The following is a 14,766-nucleotide window of genomic DNA, read 5'->3' as shown; positions in this document are numbered from 1 at the left end:
GCACCTCGCCCCCCCCCCCCCCAACTGCAGCACAGAGCTGGCATGGGACCCAGGCGTCCTGCTTCTGGAAATCCCCCCCCAGCAACTCAAACATGAATGGCCACCATCACCTCCTGCAACCACCCCCAAAAGCGAGCCTAGGACCCAGGGGCACCAGGGGCCTTTCCCCTCACTCCCACCCCAACACCCATCCGGGGGGGGGGGGGGTCCAGACACAGGGGAATTGCACACCTTGCGCTGGCAAAAGAGGCACAGGGACCGAGTTGGCGTGCAGAAAATCAACCCATTTAATAGGGGGACATTGGGCTGGTCCTCCCCCCCCCCAAAATCCTGACCCTCTAAGGGAAGGAGGAAGAACTGGGACCCCCCCACCCAGCCACAAGCTCAAAGTCCACAGCCCCATCAGGGCTGGAGGGGTGCCGGCGTGGGGGGCCGGCGGGCGACTTTGGCCGCCAGCCCCCGCAACTCCACCAAGACATCGGTGAGCCACCCGCCATCCGTGGGGCGGGGGTCCGCGGCCGCCCTGGGAGTGACGGCGGCATCAGGCTCGTTGTACAACGGACCCCAGGCCTGCCTACCGCAGGTGCTGTTGGTGGCCGACATCCCCGCTCCGCACGCCACGGGCAGGAGGAAGAAGAGGAAGACGCCGCAGAGCGTCAAGCCCCCCACCACCACCAGCGACAAGGCCAGGGCCACCGCTTTGTAAAGTGGCCAGCGGTCCGAGACCCAGGGCCAGCGGTGGCCCCGTGGCGGGGCGGGGGGCTGGGGCCGCCCCACCTCCAGGCTGAGGGCCACCGTGGGCACGTGGCCCGACTTGGGCAAAGGGGGGACGTAGAGCAGCCCCTTGGGGCGGCTGAAGCGGACGGAGCCGGGGGCGGCGGGGACGTCAGCGGGCAGGAGGGCCAGGAGGTCGGAGCGGGTGGGCAAGCCGGGGAGGCCGCGGCGGCGGGGCAGAGCCGTGGGCCGGCGGCACACAGGGCAGACCAGGGTGGCGGCGGTGGGGGCCGCGACGCTGAGCCGGGCCAGGCACTCCAGGCAGAAGGTGTGTCCGCACGCCAGCGCCTTGGGCACCTTGAAGGTGCGGTCGTAGCAGGTGAAGCAGATGATGCAGTCCAGCGCCGTCCCCTCGGACTCCCCGGCGAGGCTGGTCCTGGCCGCGGAGCACGCCATGGCGGTGGCGACGTCCCTAACAGGCGGAAAGAGCGGACGGTGTTTACCCAGCAGAGATAAGGGTAGGGGCAGCCCGGCGCGGCGGTGGATGTGGGGGAAAGGACGGACAGCCTGCGCCGGCCCCGAGCCCTGCTCGGACAACTTGCCGGAGAGCAGGTAGCACCCTGGCGGCACAGCACCCCAGAAGCGCCCACCCCGGGCCTCCCTCGCCAGCACAGGGCATCAAGCCCGTGCTCTTCATCCCAACCCCAAGAGCCACCCGCGTCTGCCGTAGTCAAACATGCCCTGAGCCCTGGGGTGCCGCCCCGGTGCCAGAGAACCTCCTGTGCCCGCCTCGGCGTCCCCTGGAGACGCCACCACCCATCCCAACATCTCCTAAGTCCAACTTTCAAGCTGTGCCCGCACCTGCAGTGCTGCTCGCTCACACTCATCCCAAACCTGGGGTCCCCCCAGCTCTGCCAGCACCCCACCCCCCCCCAAAAAAAACACTTTGCCCCATGGGCCCTCTCGCCCCAACTCTGCCCAGTTTCTACTCACCCACACCCAGACGTGCCGGGGTTGAGGGGAGGTGGGGGAAGACGCAGGATCCCGCCGAGGTCCCACTCGGCTCACGCCGGCGCCGGGCACAGCCGGTCCCTCCTGGAACTCGCGCCCCAGGGAGGACGTTTGTCACCGTCACGCCCACAGCGCCGCGTTATGCTGCCCGCGTGAGGCTGGGCGAGGCCCCGGGTCAGACAGGGGGGAACCCGCTCCGGGCACCCCGCTGGGGAGCAGCCCCGGGGGTTACACGCAGGCACCTTGCCCCATGCCGAGGTGGGCTCGACGCGGGGCGCCGGCTCTCATCTGTGCTGCGGGCACCAGCCTCCACCAGCGCTGGGGCCCCGGCTCCAACCCCCAGCCTTGGCTCTTGTCCCACTGGCCCAGGCCACCTTCGCGGCTGGAGGAACTGGTTCCTGGGGCAAAGCCCTCTCCCCCAGTCACCCACAGGGAGGTGCCTGTTATATAACCCGGTCCTTTCTTCCTCCTTCTGCCCCTCCCCAGAGCCACGCACAACCCATCTCCTTCCTCTACTGCTCCCAGACCCCCACCGGCTCCGGGTAAAGAGGGAGCGCAGCGGGTACAGAAGGGAGGATTGAGGCAGGCCCAGCTCCACAGAGTAGCTACCAGGTGAGCTGGGGACATTCCCACGCCAGGGGACAAGCAAGACCCCGAGGGAGCAGCCTGCACCTTCCCCGCAGCTCTGCCAGGCCTCAGCTACACGTACATCCGGCAAGGGGACCCCCGGGGACCCCCTTCCCACGTGGAGGCAGCACCAGGCTGGGACAGAGGAGGAAAATGCGCACCCATCCTTTACCAGCCTCAGGGCAGAGAGGGCACCAGAGGGAGAGAATAGAAATGAACTTTATTCGTGAGGCTACAGCAGCGTTTTTTTAACGGTTGGACTTGGCCACACGCTCCAGCTCGTCCTTCTTCTTGATGGCGTAAGAGTTGGAGGAGCCCTGCGGGGCGAGATCAGAGCAGTCAGGCCGTGCCCCAGCCACAGAGCTGGCACCAAGGGCCACATCTCCCCGCTACGAAGGGGCCCGCAGAGCTGACGGACCCCAAAACAGGGTGCGAGAGGCACCAGCCCCTCCCGCCACCTCACCTTGGCAGCGTTGATGAGCTCGTCCGCCAGGCACTCAGCGATGGTCTTGATGTTGCGGAAAGCGGCTTCGCGGGCCCCGGTGCACAGCAGCCAGATGGCCTGGGGCAGCAGAGATGTGAGGGCCGGGGGGGACCCAGCAGGCAGCCCGCACGGGTGCACAGAGGGGCACCCGCACCGCCCAGAGAAAAGCAGGGGACTTACCTGGTTGACGCGGCGCAGCGGGGACACGTCCACAGCCTGTCTCCTGACGGTGCCGGCGCGGCCGATGCGGGTCGAGTCCTCACGGGGTCCGCTGTTGATGATGGCGTTAACCAGGACTTGCAGGGGGTTCTGCCGAGGCGCAGGAGGGGAGGAGAAATCAGCTGCGGGCACCCCGTGGCAGGCAGGCAGCCCGCCCCACGTCAGCTCGCACCCAATCCAGGCCCCGTTACCTACCCCAAACCACCCCGCTGCTGCGTCCCCATCAGCTCCCCACACCACTGGGCCACCCATGAGGACCAGCCCAGCACCCTACGTTCCCCCACCGAAGTCCACGGGGCCCCCCCCCACCTCGCCAGTGAGCAGGTGGATGATCTCAAAGGCGTGCTTGACGATGCGCACGGTCATGAGCTTCTTGCCGTTGTTGCGCCCGTGCATCATCATGGAGTTGGTGAGCCGCTCCACGATGGGGCACTGGGCCTTGCGGAAGCGCTTGGCCGCGTAGCGCCCGGCGCTGTGGGGCAGGTACTTGGCATACTTCTCCTTGACGGCGATGTAGTCCTGGCGGGACACAGAGGTTGGCACACTCGGGCGCGCAGAGGTGCCCAGCAGGGAATAGAGGGCCCCCAGAGTCCCAGTTTAAACCCTTCTCCCGTCAAAAATACCTGGAGGGAGATGTCATTGATCTGCACATCATCCGTGCTCCACTTGCCAAACAGTTTGATGTCGGGGGTCTCCGTGACGGCGGGCGCCGTCTCCCAGTCGGTCATTCTGAGAAGACAGACAGGACAAGGGTCAAGGGAGACAACACCGAGTCTCCCATTTTCCCTCCGAGCCAGGCGTGCTCCCTTCCTGACTCCTTATCGAGGTGACTCCCACCTCTGCAACCCACAGACAGGGATCAGACCCCACTGATTTAAGAGGAAAGCGTGAGCACCCCCACGCAAGAGGTATCTGCGCACACACACAGGACACATCCAAGCTCCGCATGCGTATCCATGTGCCCCAGGGCTGTTCCCGGTGACATGACGCACACCTATGCTGGATTCAGGGTGTTCACAGGCACAACAGGGAATTTTTTTCCAGGGTGTGTTTGTGTTTTTGCACTGGGAGGCTGCTTGAACCCCCTGTTGGGGGGGGACGCTGTACTTTACACGGGTGTACACAGCCCTGTGCGTCACTGTACACATAAAGACAGTATCATCAGGTTGTGCGGGCAGCATACACACGCAGAGGAGTGTCCTGAGAACAGGGCACGTGTTGGGGTACCCACAGAGAGGGACAGCCCAGGGTCTGGTACCTACAGGTGGATGTGTTAGGGTGTACGTTGAGAGGAGGGATCTGTACTGAGGTGTACCAACAGCCCCACAAGGGTGTTGTCAGGCCCTTGTGTGCACCAGGGACACACATGCCTGGCTGCAGCTCTGACACTGTTCCCCACACTGCTGGGGGGCTGCCCCCTTCCTTGGGGGGGGGGGGGGAGTGCCCAACTGTGAGGGGCACAGCCAAGCCCCCCCCCTCGCACCAAGAACTCCCCTCAGCCTGCCCCACACCAAGGGCTCTCCCATTTACCCAGGACACCCCAAAAACCCTCCAGGCAACCCCCAAACAGCCCCCCCCTTCTCCAGAAGGCCTCTAGATCCCCTCAGACCCAGAGAACCCCCTCCACAACTCACAGATCCAAAATAAAGCATGGACATCCCCCCCCCCCCCACCAAGAGCCACCACCAACCTCAGGCCTCCCCAAATTTTACCTCAGGGAGCCTTCAATACTCCCCCAACCTCAGGCCTCCCCAAATTTTACCTCGGGGAGCCTCCAACATCCCCCCACAACCTGAGGCCTCCCCAAATTTTATCTGGAGGAACCCTCAACACCCCACCCCAACCTAAGGCCTCCCCAAATTGTACCTCAGGGTGCCTCCAACATCCACCCTAACCCAAGGCCTCCCCAAATTTTACCTCGGGGAGCCCCCAACATCCCCCCTAACCCCAGGCCTCCCCAAATTTTACCTCAGGGAGCCTCCAACGTCCCCCTGCAACCTGAGGCCTCCCCAAATTTTACCTCGGGGAGCCTCCAACGTCCCCCTCAGGCCTGAGGCCTCCCCCCTCCCCCCGACGCCAGGACACCCCCAAGAGCCCTAGAGGCTCCTCCACACCCTCCCCTTCCCCAAAAGGCCCCCCGACACCCCCCTAAGCCCGGAGCCGGCCCCCTCCGTCCCCCCCGCGCTCACATGGCGGCAGCTCCGGCGCCCGGCAAGGGAGGGAAAAAAGGGCCCCGACGGGGTCTCCCGGGCTCTTATGCAGGGGCCGGCGCGTACTTCCGGCCGCGCATGCGCAGCCAGCCCGCGCGGCCCCGCGGTTCCGCCCGGCCCTTCCCCGCCGGCGGGAGAGGCGCATGAGCAGAGCCGAGGCCCCGCCTCCTGCCGCCGCGCAGGCGCAGCGTGCGCCGGTGAGGCGCCTCCGGCCATCTCTGTTGAGGGCGCCTGCCCGAAGTTCGCCATGGTTTTTTTTTGGGGGGGGGGGGGCGGAATGGCTGCTGCCTTTTTGGGGACCCCCTCCCTTGGGTAGGGTCACCGGGGGCAGAGGGACCTATAGGAGCATCAGAGAGCCCTAAGGGTGGCCTCTGAGGGGCAGGGACCCCCCACAGAGGGATATGGGAGGGCATGGGGGGAGAAGGAGCCCTATGGGAGGGGGGCACAGACCCCCAGGGGGACACCAGGGGTTCAGGGACCCCAATGGGGGGCACTTGGGGGGGTACAGGACCCCAATGGGGCTCCCTTAGGGGTCAGGAGTCCCTGTGGGAGACACTAGGGAACCACAGTCCCCACGGGGGCCCTGGCGGGGGGGGGAACAGGACCCCAATGGGGCTCCCTTAGGGGCCAGGGGTCCCTATGGGGGACACTGGGGGGCCACAGACCCCACGGGGGGGCCCTGGGGGGAGAACAGGACCCCAATGGGGCTCCCTTAGGGGTCAGGAGTCCCTATGGGGGACACTGGGGGGCCACAGACCCCACTGGGGGGCCCTGGGGGGGGAACAGGACCCCAATAGGGCTTCCTTAGGGGCCAGGGGTCCCTATGGGGGACACGGGGGGGCCCTGGGGGGAGAACAGGACCCCAATGGGGCTCCCTTAGGGGCCAGGGGTCCCTATGGAGGACACAGGGGGGCCCTGGGGGGAGAACAGGACCCCAATGGGGCTCCCTTAGGGGCCGGGGTCCCTATGGGGGACACTGGGGAGCCCTGGGGGGGGAACAGGACCCCAATGGGGCTCCCTTAGGGGCCAGGGGTCCCTATGGAGGACACAGGGAGGCCCTGGGGGGAGAACAGGAACCAATGGGGCTCCCTTAGGGGTCAGGGATACCTATGGGAGGACACCAGGGGTTCAGGGACCCCACTGGGGGACCCTGGGTGGGGGGAGGACCCCATAAGGAGGACACTGGGGGGGGAGGGACCCCTATGGGGAGGGGGCTGCCCCCCTGCCCACCCACCCCCCCCCCCAGCTTTCCCCCATCAGCGAGTCCGCAGGCTGCTGGACAGGGCCAGGTTTATTGGGGTGCCAGACAGGGGTGTTAGGTGCACCGAAGGCGCAAGGCCTTGGGCAGCGCGGCGCGGGGCTGGGCCCAACGGTACCGCAGCCGCCGCAGCTCGTCGTCGGCCACCTCGGCCGCCGCTTGGACCCGGGCCCGGGCGTCCAGCCCGGCCTCGGCGCGCTCCAGCCGGGCCAGGGTGCCCCCGGCGCGGGCCAGGGCCTCCGCCAGGCGCTGGCTGCCCTGGTTGGGGTGGGGAGGGGGGCGAGAGGGGGTGCTGGGCTCCCACGGGGAGCCATGGGGCACCGGATCCCCCCACTCCGGCATCACCGACGTTGGCCTGTGGGGCAGGGACCCCCCCCAGCATCCCCTACCCGTGGGGCAGGGACCCCCCCCCGATGCCACCCCACGGGGCAGGGACCCCTCTGCACGGCCCCATAGGGGCAGGTACCCCCTCAACACCACCCCATGGGGCAAGGACCCCCCTACTCCACCCCATGGGGAAGAGACCCCACCCAGCATCCCCTACCCATGGGGCAGGGACCACCTGACACCACCCCATGGGGCAGAGACCCCCTCCCCCTCCACCCCATGGGGAAGAGACCCCACCCAGCATCCCCTACCCGTGGGGCAGGGACCACCTGACACCACCCCATGGGGCAGGAACCCCCAGCATCCCCCACCCATGGGGCAGGGACCCCCCGACACCACCTCATGGGGCAGAGACCCCCTCCCCCTCCACCCCATGGGGAAGAGACCCCCCCCAGCATCCTCCACCCATGGGGCAGGGACCCCCCGACACCACCTCATGGGGCAGAGACCCCCTCCCCCTCCACCCCATGGGGAAGAGACCCCCCCCAGCATCCTCCACCCATGGGGCAGGGACCCCCTGACACCACCCCATGGGGCAGGACCCCCTCCAGCATCCCCCACCTGTGAGGCAGGGACCTCCTTCAATGCCACCCCATGGGGCAGGGACCCCTCTGCATGGCCCCATAGGGGTAAGTACCCCCTCAACACCACCCCACGGGGCAGGGACCCCCCACTACCACCACCACCCCCCCCGACAGACCTGGCCGAGCAGGGGGGCTTCGGGGAGCTGGGTGCCCACATGCCGCTGGTAGACCCGCACCAGGGGCCGGGTGAGCTTCTCTCGCACCTCCAGGTCCCGGCTGCACTCAGGACCCTGCAGCCGGGTGAGGTGGGGGGAGACAGGGGGACAGGGGGACAGGGCTGAGTGCGGGCTCCGGGCCCCCCGCCAGCCCCCCACTGGCCTGCTCCACTCACCGCCATCATGCCCTGCGTCAGCTCCATCTCGTCCCGGAAGCGGTGGCAGCGGTTCAGGGCACTCCGCATCCCCCCCAGCGCCATGTGCAGCTCCTCCTGCAAGTTGGTGGGACACCAAGCTGGGTCCACCTTGGGGATGCAACAGGGGGGTCCCCAGGCCCGCGTGCGCGCCTCCGTCCGTGCCCCCCTGCCGGGACCCCGCACCTTGAGGATGCGGTTCTCCTTCGCCCGGTGCCGCAGGCTGGCGTCAACGGCGGCCTGAGCCCGCTGGCACGCACTGCGTGCCTGCTCCGCGCTGGCCACCAGCGTCCCCAGCAGCTCCTTAGAGCGTAGCACCAGGGCCCGGGCCTCGGCGATCGCGGCGTCGCACTCTGCCAGGTGCCCACCTGGCGTGGGCACCTCACCCGCGCGCTCCCCCCCTCACCCGGGGTGGCGGGAGACCCAGGGGTGCAGCATGTGCCAGGGCAATGTGTTGCGGGGGAGCTGGGGTCACCAGAAACGGACTTGATGCGCAAGAGCCCCTCAGGGATGGTGGTGGGGCTCTGGGGAAGGTGATGGGCCCTTGGGTGGGAGATCGGTCCCTGGGATGGTGACAGGTCCCCTGAGATGCTGGAGGGTAGGAATGAGTCCTTGAAAGTGCCTGGGCTAGGGATGGGTCACCAGGGGTTTGATGGGCCCCCAGAGGTGGTGTTGGGTCACCAGGGGTTCGATAGGTCCCTAAGGGTCCTCAGAGATGGTGATGGGTCCCTGAAGGTTGCTGGGTTGGGGATGGGTCACCAGGGATTTGATGGGTCCCCAGAGGTGGTGTTGGGTCACTGGGGGTTTGATGGGACCCTAAGGGTCCCCAGAGGTGGTGATGGGTCCCTGAAGGTTGCTGGGTTGGGGATGGGTCACCAGGGATTTGATGGGCCCCCAGAGGTGGTGTTGGGTCACCAGGGGTTCGATAGGTCCCTAAGGGTCCCCAGAGGTGGTGACGGGTCCCTGAAGGTTCCTGGGTTGGGGATGGCTCCCCAGGGGGTGACAGGTCCCAGGACAGTGAGGACGGGACCTGGGGCGAGGGGGGGGTGGCTGGGTTCCCAGGAGGGTCGGGGTGGTGGCAGGTCCCCAGGACGCCCTGACCTGGCGTGTAGGCGCCCACGGGGCAGGGCTCAGGCGTGGGGTTCCTCTCCACGAAGAGGGACGAGGGGCGGCTGAGGCTGAGCCAGGATTTGCGGCCGGCCCCCAGCAGCACGGCGCGCAGCGGCTGGGGCAGCAGGTCGAGCGCGCGGCCCCGCTCCTCGCAGAGCTCCCGCAGCCGCCGCTGGCAGCCGCCCACCGCCTGGCACGGCCGCGGGGTGGGCACGCGGGCACGCACGCGCCCGGAAGCCACCGCACGCGCCTCCTCGCCCCCCGGCCCCACCGCCGCCAGCGTCCCCCCGTTCACCTTGAGGAACTCGTCGGCCGTGCCCAGGTCCCCTTCCAGCTTGGTCTTGAGCTCCGCCAGCTCCCGGCGCTCCCGGATCAGCAGGGCGGCCGGCTCGTCGGGCTCCTGGGGACACGGCAGCCATCGGGGCCGGGGCGGGCGACAGGGTCCCGCACGCGCCCAGGCTGGAAACAGGGGGTCTCCATGGCGGGAACCCCACCAGCATCGGCATCACCGGGGGATGCAGGAGCCGGGCGCTCACCGCCAGGGCGCCGGGGCGGCGGCGCAGGGCGATGCTGTGGCTGTTGGTGAGCTGGGCGGCCCGGACGCGGTGCAGGGCGCCCACCAAGCGCCGGCGCCGGCTTTCGGCCCGCCGGGCCAAGGCGCCGAGCTCGGCCATCGCCTGCTGCAGCCGGGCCACCACCAGCCGGACGTGGCGGCCGTGGCTCAGCGCCCGGGCGTTGCTGGCGCCGGCGCAGCCGTCCCGCAGCCAGGGCAGGGGCACCGAGCTGGGCCAAGGCGCCGGCTTGGTTTTGCTCTTCCAGAGCGTGGCGCCGGGCCCGGCCGGTGGCCGCTCCAGGATCTCGCCGCTGGCCGTCACGTCCAGCCAGAAGCGCCAGCTCTGCAGGCGCCGGCGCCGTTCCCGGGGCGACTCCGGGGGCTCATCCGGCGGGAGCCAGGCGGCCAAAGCTTGGCGGGCGCCTCGCTCGGCCAGGGCTCGGGCCGCCCGCGCCACCGCCCGGGCGTTCCCCCCGGCTCGGGGGGCCGGCGGGGGGCTGCGGGGAGGGCGGGGGAGCGGGTCGGACCCCCAGTCGGTGCCCTCTCTGCCCCTGGCATGGGGGGGGTGGGGGGGTGGGGAGGGGGGGGATGCGGGTGTCCGTGGGGCAGGACTTAGGGGACAGCACTGGTCTTTGGGGCAGGGCTGAGGGGTCCCTGGGGCAGGGCTGAGGGGTCTGCAGGGCAGAGCTGGGGGTCTGTGGGGCAGAGCTGGGGGGTAGACCTGAGGGGTCCATGGGGCAGGGCTGAAGGGTCTGTGGGGCAGAGCTGGGGGTCAGTGGGGCAGGCCCAGGGGTATCTGTGGGGTAGGGCTGGGGGGGCCATGGAGCAAGGCTGGGGGTCAGTGGGGCAGAACTGGGGGGGGTCCATGGGGCAGGGCTGAGGGGTCTGTGGGGCAGAGCTGGGGATCCATGGGGCAGAACTGGGGGTCTGCAGGGCAGAGCTGGGGGTCCATGGGGCAGGGCCGGGGGTATCTGTGGGTTAGGGCTGGGGGGGCCATGGAGCAAGGCTGGGGGTCAGTGGGGCAGAACTGGGGGGGGGTCCATGGGGCAGGGCTGAGGGGTCTGTGGGGAGAGCTGGGGGTCAGTGGGCCAGGGCCGGGGGTTTCTGTGGGTTAGGACTGGGGGGGTGCATGGGGCAGGGCCGGGGGTGCCCATGGGGCAGCACCCAGGGGTGGGGGAGCTGCAGCTCACCCCGCTCCCTCCTTGGGGTCCGCCCCGCTCCCCGCTGCCGGCCGGGGGCTCGACATCCCCGGGGCCGGGGCCGCCATCGCGCGCCGGCCCCTCAGCCCGGACGCCGGGGCCCCTGCTCCGCCGTCCGCCTCCATCCGTTTCCCTGCCGCCCCGCTCCCCGGCAACGGTTGCCGGGGCACCCGCATCCCCCAGGACCACCCGGCTGGGCAGGGGGGCACCCCGCCACCCAGCGCCCTCCCGCGGGATGGGGACGTGCCGGCAGCCCGGGCTCCCCGAGGGAGACCCCGGCCGGGGACGGGGGGGAGGACGGGGCTGGGGCGGAGGAACCGGACCGAGAGGGAAACAGGAGGGAGCAACCCCGCAACCGCAGCGCCCGGCACAGCCGGCGGCCCCGGCCCGGCTTTCCCCGGGAGACTCCAAATTTGGGGCACGTCGGGGTGCCTCCCCGCGTCGCTCCGCCAGGACGTTATAACCCACGCGAGAAATCCCATCGCGGCCGTGCGGCCCCCCGGCGCCCGCCCCGGCCCCGCACCCCTGCCCACCCCAGGCGAGTTTACAAGCTGCAGGGGTTTTTTTTTGCAAGAAAACGGAAATCAAAGACATCCAGCTTGTCGCGGCGGGATGCGGAGAGTCTCCTTTTTTTTTTTTTCCCCTCCTCAAGATGCTGAATTTCGCCCCGGTGCGGGACTGCCGGCGGGATGTTGCAGGGGACGTGTGTCCTGCCGGTGGGTGAGCCGGGTGCATCTCCCGCAAGGAGACCGGTGTGGGCTGCACGGTGCCGGACAGGCTCTGGTGGGTCCCATCCAGAGTGACGCTGGTGCACAGCACGGTGCTGGCTCCAGCAGGTCCCATCCAGGGTGATGCTGCTGCATGGCGTGGTGCAGGCTCTGGTGGGTCCCATCCAGGTGACACCAGTGCACAGCACCGGCTCCAGCAGGTCCCATCCAGGTGACACCAGTGCACAGTGCTCAGCTCCAGCAGGTCCCATCCGGGTGACATCGGTGCACGGTGCACAGCTCCAGCAGGTCCCATCCAGGTGACACCGGTGCATGGTGCACAGCTCCAGCAGACCCCATCCGGGCAACGTCAGTGCACAGTCCCATCTCCAGCAGGTCCCATCCGGGTGACACCGGTGCACGGCGCCATCTCCAGCAGGTCCCATCCAGGTGACACCAGTGCACAGCACCATCTCCAGCAGGTCCCATCCAGGTGACACCGGTGCACAGCACCGGCTCCAGCAGGTCCCATCCGGGTGACACCGGTGCACGGCGCCATCTCCAGCAGGTCCCATCCAGGTGACACCAGTGCACAGCACCATCTCCAGCAGGTCCCATCCGGGTGACACTGGTGCACAGCACCGGCTCCAGCAGGTCCCATCCGGGTGACACCGGTGCACGGTCCCATCTCCAGCAGGTCCCATCCAGGTGACACCAGTGCACAGCGCCATCTCCAGCAGGTCCCATCCGGGTGACACCGGTGCATGGTGCACAGCTCCAGCAGGTCCCATCCAGGTGACACCGGTGCATGGTGCACAGCTCCAGCAGACCCCATCCGGGCAACGTCAGTGCACGGTCCCATCTCCAGCAGGTCCCATCCGGGTGACACTGGTGCACAGCACCGGCTCCAGCAGGTCCCATCCGGGTGACACCGGTGCACGGTCCCATCTCCAGCAGGTCCCATCCAGGTGACACCAGTGCACAGCACCATCTCCAGCAGGTCCCATCCGGGTGACACTGGTGCACAGCACCGGCTCCAGCAGGTCCCATCCGGGTGACACCGGTGCACGGTCCCATCTCCAGCAGGTCCCATCCGGGTGACACTGGTGCACAGCACCGGCTCCAGCAGGTCCCATCCGGGTGACACCGGTGCACGGTCCCATCTCCAGCAGGTCCCATCCGGGTGACACCAGTGCACAGCGCCATCTCCAGCAGGTCCCATCCAGGTGACACCGGTGCATGGTGCACAGCTCCAGCAGGTCCCACCCAGGTGACACCAGTGCACGGCGCCATCTCCAGCAGGTCCCACCCAGGTGACACCGGTGCACGGTCCCATCTCCAGCAGGTCCCATCCAGGTGACACCGGTGCACGGTGCCATCTCCAGCAGGTCCCATCCAGGTGACTCCGATGCACGGCGCCGGCTCAGGGCTCGCAGCCCGGGTGCGCCCGCCGGTGCTTGGCGAGGGCGGCACCGGTGCCGAAGGCTTTGCCGCAGCCCGGGCAGGGGTGGGCGCGGGCGACGCCGGCGTGTGGCGCCGGGTCGGCGGGCTCGGGACCGGCGTGCGTGCGCCGGTGCTTGGCCAGGTGGGCGCTCTGGGCGAAGCGCTCGCCGCAGTCGCCGCAGCGGTAGGGCCGCTCGCCCGTGTGCGTCCGCCGGTGCCGCTCCAGGTGGGAGCTCCAGGCGAAGCCCTTGCCGCAGGCGCCGCAGCGGTAGGGCTTGGCGGCCGCGTGGCCGCGCCGGTGGGCGGCCAGGGCGGCGGGCTCGGCGAAGCGCTTGCCGCACTCGCCGCACTTGTGGGGCCGCTGGCCGCCGTGGGCCCGCTGGTGCTGGCGCAGGTGGGCGCTCTGGGCGAAGCGCTCGCCGCAGTCGCCGCAGCGGTAGGGCCGCTCGCCCGTGTGCGTCCGCCGGTGCCGCTCCAGGTGCGAGCGCCAGACGAAGCCCTTGCCGCAGTCGCCGCACTCGTAGGGTTTCGGTGCCGCCGCCGGGCTGGGGCGCCGCCGGCCCCGCGCTTCGCACCCCGGCGCCGGCCCGTTGCCGCCTTCGCCCGGCGGCTCCGCTCGGCCGGGGCGGCCGGCCGGCGAAGGCTCGTCCCGCTCCTCGCCTTGCAGCCGGCCGCCCGCTGCTGCCGAGAGAGCGTTGCAGGCATGCACCGAGCGCGACAGTGCTCAGCATCCCCCTTCCCAGCGCCAGGAAAACGCCGGCGCTGATTTAAGGCGGGGGGGGGGTCTTACCCTGGCGGGCCGCATCCTGCCGGGCGATGCTCCGGTGCTCCCCGCGCTCCGGCCGGGAGACGGCGTCCGGCTTCAGCAGGGGGAATTCTGCAGCAGGGGAGGAAAGAGCCGAGCGATACCCACCCCGGGGCGGGCGCGGGCCGGCGGCGGGTACCCGTATCCGCCGCGTCCGGGGTTGGGGATGGGACGGGGTGGGGGGGGACCTTACCCAGGGCCATGAGGGTGTCGTAGCTCTCCTGCATGACGTCCCTGTACAGGGCTTTCTGCTGAGGGTCCAGCAGGACGCACGGCTCCATGGCTCCCCCCCGGGGCCGGCTCCCACCGGAGCCGCCGGCTCCGCCGCTCCGGGCGCCGCCAGCCAGCCTCAACCAGCCGGGAGGTGGGAAAGGCTTATTTCACCCCTCGGAAATAAGCCGTCCCTGTTGGAAAAGCCTGGCTGGGTGCGTTGCCTGTGTCACGAGTTGGCCGAGCCTCAGCCGGCACCGGCGACGGGGAGGATTGGCCAAGGGGACCCGAAGGCTGCCAGGATGCTCCGCTCCGCGGGCGAGCGATGGTTACGGGAACCGCCGCTTCCCCGCGGTGTTCCCGAATCCTGGATGGGCCCCGGAGCGGAGAGAGATGCCCCGCGGCCACCCCGGCACGACGCCGGGGCTCGCTCCGGCCCCGCGCCCGGCGCCCCGTTCCCCCGCCGCGGTGGGCCGGGCACGGCGCCGGGGGGCTCTCGCCCTCGGAAGAGGAAACAGGGAAGAAGCGGCGCCTCCTCCCCGCCCACGGCCGCCTCCAATGGCCGCGACCCGGCCTGGGTCCCCCCCGCCGCGGCGCATCCCTCCCTCCCGCCGGCCCCGAGCCCCCGCGTGCCGGCCTGAGCAACGGGTGCGCGGGAGCACCCCGGGTGGGTGCCAGCAGCAGTAAGGCATCCCATCTTTTAGGAAAAAAAAAAAAAAAGACGCTAATCCGCACCTGGAAACACACATAGGAGCGATAGGATGAGCCGGGTCGCAGAGCCCCGCGCCGCGGGAAAATAGGAAAAAAGCCCCCGGAGAGGACAAAGCTCCTGGGGGGGAATTAAAGAAAAGGGGCCTCGGGGTCCAAGGAGCTCCCGCTCCTCCTGCCTCTGAAGC

The 14,766-nt window shown here is 69.4% G+C and overlaps 4 protein-coding genes across 5 annotated transcripts; all 4 read right to left on the bottom strand.

Annotated features, from left to right (window-relative positions):
* Nucleotides 1-346: 346 nt before the first annotated feature.
* RNF225 (ring finger protein 225) lies at nucleotides 347-2,456 on the bottom strand. The gene is made up of 2 exons (XM_068923977.1): nucleotides 1,708-2,456; nucleotides 347-1,186 (listed from the first exon to the last, which is right to left on the bottom strand). Exon 2 carries the CDS (start codon nucleotides 1,168-1,170, stop codon nucleotides 403-405), a length of 768 nt encoding a protein of 255 aa, XP_068780078.1. The 5' UTR covers nucleotides 1,171-1,186; nucleotides 1,708-2,456; the 3' UTR covers nucleotides 347-402.
* Nucleotides 2,457-2,553: 97 nt separating this feature from the next.
* On the bottom strand, nucleotides 2,554-5,438 carry RPS5 (ribosomal protein S5). The gene is made up of 6 exons (XM_068923978.1): nucleotides 5,245-5,438; nucleotides 3,679-3,784; nucleotides 3,365-3,574; nucleotides 3,017-3,145; nucleotides 2,816-2,914; nucleotides 2,554-2,669 (listed from the first exon to the last, which is right to left on the bottom strand). Exons 2-6 carry the CDS (start codon nucleotides 3,781-3,783, stop codon nucleotides 2,601-2,603), a joined length of 612 nt encoding a protein of 203 aa, XP_068780079.1. The 5' UTR covers nucleotide 3,784; nucleotides 5,245-5,438; the 3' UTR covers nucleotides 2,554-2,600.
* A 2,012-nt stretch (nucleotides 5,439-7,450) lies between these two features.
* On the bottom strand, nucleotides 7,451-10,773 carry TEKTL1 (tektin like 1). Its single transcript, XM_068923835.1, has 5 exons — nucleotides 10,697-10,773; nucleotides 9,490-10,003; nucleotides 9,249-9,353; nucleotides 7,826-7,921; nucleotides 7,451-7,724 (listed from the first exon to the last, which is right to left on the bottom strand). Exons 1-5 carry the CDS (start codon nucleotides 10,771-10,773, stop codon nucleotides 7,584-7,586), a joined length of 933 nt encoding a protein of 310 aa, XP_068779936.1. The 3' UTR covers nucleotides 7,451-7,583.
* Nucleotides 10,774-12,835: 2,062 nt separating this feature from the next.
* LOC138063844 (zinc finger protein CKR1-like) lies at nucleotides 12,836-14,354 on the bottom strand. Of its 2 annotated transcripts, none has more exons than XM_068923968.1 (3): nucleotides 13,854-14,354; nucleotides 13,646-13,732; nucleotides 12,836-13,536 (listed from the first exon to the last, which is right to left on the bottom strand). In XM_068923968.1, the coding sequence occupies exons 1-3, from the start codon at nucleotides 13,939-13,941 to the stop codon at nucleotides 12,836-12,838; spliced, it is 876 nt and encodes a 291-aa protein (XP_068780069.1). In that variant the 5' UTR covers nucleotides 13,942-14,354. The 2 variants fall into 2 exon arrangements, with proteins under 2 accessions (XP_068780069.1, XP_068780070.1); XM_068923969.1 differs by having other exon boundaries at nucleotides 12,836-13,533.
* Between the last annotated feature and the right edge of the window lie 412 nt (nucleotides 14,355-14,766).

This window comes from Struthio camelus, chromosome 36 (genome assembly GCF_040807025.1).
Source record: "Struthio camelus isolate bStrCam1 chromosome 36, bStrCam1.hap1, whole genome shotgun sequence".
NCBI lineage: Eukaryota > Metazoa > Chordata > Aves > Struthioniformes > Struthionidae > Struthio > Struthio camelus.
Note: the sequence above shows the minus strand (reverse complement) of the source record. Positions and strands in the feature narration are given on the sequence as shown.